Source organism: Budorcas taxicolor, chromosome 15, assembly GCF_023091745.1.
Source record: "Budorcas taxicolor isolate Tak-1 chromosome 15, Takin1.1, whole genome shotgun sequence".
NCBI classification, from domain to species: domain Eukaryota; kingdom Metazoa; phylum Chordata; class Mammalia; order Artiodactyla; family Bovidae; genus Budorcas; species Budorcas taxicolor.
In genome coordinates this window covers 76,460,167-76,463,838 of record NC_068924.1, presented here as the reverse complement: position 1 = coordinate 76,463,838, position 3,672 = coordinate 76,460,167, and the positions used below count along the sequence as shown (strand labels likewise).

At 39.8% G+C, this 3,672-nt stretch overlaps 1 protein-coding gene across 1 annotated transcript; it reads left to right on the top strand.

The window, feature by feature from the left end:
- Positions 1–3,672, top strand: LOC128060456 (olfactory receptor 5W2-like). The gene is made up of 2 exons (XM_052652860.1): positions 1–13; positions 2,741–3,672. Exons 1-2 carry the CDS (start codon positions 1–3, stop codon positions 3,670–3,672), a joined length of 945 nt encoding a protein of 314 aa, XP_052508820.1.

Below are 3,672 nucleotides of genomic sequence, written 5' to 3'. Positions count from 1 at the left end.
ATGGAATTCTTAAGCATTAACGTCTTGCTGATTTATCATCTTGTTAAGAGTATTTGTTCTTTTTTTTTTTTGCTCACTTTTTTTTTTTTTTTTACTATTGATGAAAGTTCATATATTTTGGATACAAATTGTTATATATACAAATGCATGGTTTCTCAATATTTTAAGTATTTTCATCATATATTATGGAGATATTTCTCTCTGTATTCGCTCACACTGCTTCATCCTTGGTGGTGGTGGTTTAGTCACTAAGTCTTGTACAACCCTTGGGACCCCATGGACTGTAGCCCGCCAGGCTCCTCTATCCATGGGATTTTCCAGGCAAGAGTACTGGAGTGGGTTGCCATTTCCTTCTCCAGGGATCTTCCTGACCCAGGAATCAAACCCGGGTCTCCTGCATTGCAGGCATATCCTTTACCGACTGATCTACGAGGGAAGCCCCCCTTATGCTAGATTAATTTAGTGACAAGATCACTAAATAACTGATGTGTACAAGGTCATCCTGTGCTGAAATTGTCCCTGATTCATGAGCCAAAACGCAGAAGCAGAAACATTATTAATGGCATGTTTGTACAACACCAACACCCAAAGGCAGTGGCCCAGGGATTTAAATCCCAATGTACCTGATAAAATAAAATGCTATCTGCTTGTTCAGCTACCTAAGACCAGCTCATCTCAGGTAGGTTTTGAGGTCCTGATTTAAAGAACGTAGGACAAAAACATTCCCATTTGGGGGAAAATCAATTTATAAATACAACATTTTATACCTGTTTACTCAGTTGAATACATTCTGTAATTTAATGTTCAGGAACAATATTTTCTTCTTAGAACTGGCAGATTCTCTACTTGTTAATATTCATAATATAACTATTAATTTATTTTTATTCTGGTTTATAGGAAAGATATTACTCCTTTTATAATCAGAGTAGCATATAGGTGAATTTAAAGGGGGCTTGGTGGGTTTGTTCTCTTTTATTTAAAATATAATGTATGAGTGAATTTAAAAGTTAAAATGTGCATATTCATCTTCATGTGAAGCCCCATAGCTGCTAAGATCAAAAGAAAAAATTCCTTACCCACTCACTGTTCTTATCTACATCAGAGACTTGTAACCTGCATGCAAACATATGACAGACCCATAATGCGTTCATCCTAGACAGAGAGACCTACGTATCACAGAAGCACTTAGCGTCCCTAAACCTATTTCCACTCTTATAATATAAAAGTCCGTTAAAATCCAAAGAGATGCAACAGTAGGTGTTAGATTCTGTGGTCTTCACTTCATTTTAGCATTTTTCTTTGTTCAAGAGCTTCCTCCTTTGGCAGCAGAAACTCTGTAAGTAGGTAATAAGTCATGTGGCAAAGCAGTGATGAATATTTAGAGAAAGGTTTCAATGTTACTTATTTCATGTCTCACTAAATACTAAAGACTAGGATCAATAACAATTATTTTCATTGCTATCAGTGCAAGCTATAGATTGTAAACTAATAATAAATATTTTAAATTATGTTTTATGTGCAACATGATAATGAAAATAAAATTTTGTATCCAAGGAATTTTTTCAGCATAGTGAATGATTATTTATATACTTTCAGCCTGCTGTCTCCAGCATCGGTGTTTTTTTCACACTGCTTTGGCGATGTAACGAGACGTCAATTCATCTAAATATCCTTCTCGATACAAAGAATACAGTGCTCAGAGAAATTAAAGAGCTTATGGCGGTAGTTTAGTTAGGAACAACATCTAGAAATAGACAGAAGTTTCAAAACTATCTATCTCGGGTATTTTTTATTATTATCAAGTAGATGGCAATACCTCTTTAAAGAATGCCCACTGACTTAGTCATTTTCTGAGTGTATGCTCTGTTGCTATGTTCTGTCTCACTCGTTGTGACCTCATGAACTGCAGCCCACCAGGCTTCTTCTCCAAGGGATAAGAATCGTGCCTGGAAAATCCCATGGCTAGGGAGCCTGGAGGGCTGCAGTCTATGAGAACGCAACCAGTCAAACAGAGTTTAGCGACAGAGCATGCATGGAGGCACGCACTCAGAAAATGACCTGATCAATGGGCACTCTTTAAAGAGGTATTGCTATCAGCCTGATAATAACAAAAGTATCTGAGATGGGCAGTTGAGAAACCTGTGCAAATCTAGATGTAATTGCTGAAGTATGTCACTGCCTACGTTGTTGTTCAGTCACTAAGTCATGTCTGACTGTCTGTGACCCCATGGACTGCAGCACTCTAGGCTTCCTTGTCCCTCACTGTCTCTTGGAGTTTGTTCAAATCTATGTCAGTTGAGCTGGTGATGCTATCAACCATCTCGTCTTCTGCTGCCTCTTCTTCTGCCTTCAATCTTTCCCAGCATTAGCGTTTTTCTAATGAGTTGGTTCTTTGCAACAGGTAGCCAAAGTATTGGCGCTTCAGCTGCACCAACAGTGGGTCCTTCCAGTTTCCTTTAGGGATCAACTGGTTGCTGTCATGAACTCTTCATTTCCTCTGAGCGCTACCTTCCTTGTATCAAGAGGGATATTTGGATGAACTGATATCTCATCACATCTTCAAAATAGTGTGCAGAAAACACTGATCTTAGAGACATCAGGCTTAAAATGTTAAAAAAAAAAAAAAAAAGACCATTGCAGAAATAAATTGTGTTCTCCCCTGCAGATATTTGTGAACACCCCAAAGTGGTTCCCTTACATGTATCATTTTCTTGATCATTTCCTCAAGAGTTTAGACCAGAAGACAGAAGAATGCAAAGAGGAAACTGCTCCTCCTTCACTGAGTTCATATTGTGGGGAATCACGGATAAGCCTGGAGTCAAGATGATCTTATTTACCATGTTTGTTATTGTCTATCTCATTAACCTTCTGGCAAATCTAGGAACGATCACCCTCATTAGGATGGATCCCCAGCTGCACACACCCATGTACTTTTTCCTCAGCCACCTCTCCTTCTGTGACCTCTGCTATTCCACAGCTATTGGCCCCAAGATGCTGGTGGACCTTTTAGCCAAAAAGAGCTCAATCTCCTTCTATGGCTGTGCTCTGCAATTTTTGGTCTTCTCTAACTTTATAGACTGTGAGTGTCTCCTGCTGGCAGTGATGGCCTATGACCGGTACAAAGCCATCAGCAGCCCCTTGCTCTATGCGGTCAGCATGTCCAGCAGGGTGTGCTCCCTGCTCATGGCGGGGGTTTACCTGTTGGGAATGACAGATACTTTGATACACACGACATTAGCATTCCGCTTATGTTTCTGTGGGTCAAATGTGATTAACCACTTTTTTTGTGACTTACCTCCACTTCTCTCCCTTTCATGCTCTGATACACGGGTCAATGAATTGGCATTATTCATTTTTTTTGGCTGTGTTGAACTGACCTCTGTTTCAGGAGTCTTTGTCTCTTATTGTTATATCATCCTAGCAGTCTTGAAGATCCACTCTGCCGAAGGGAGGTTCAAAGCTTTCTCCACCTGCACCTCCCACCTAACTGCTGTGGCAATTTTCCAGGGAACTCTGCTCTTCATGTATTTCAGGCCGAGTTCATCCTACTCTCTAGATGAAGACAAAAGGTCCTCATTGTTTTATACCCTTGTGATTCCCATGTTAAACCCTCTGATTTACAGCCTAAGGAACAAGGATGTGAAACAGGCCCTGGAAAAACTGAAACTTTAA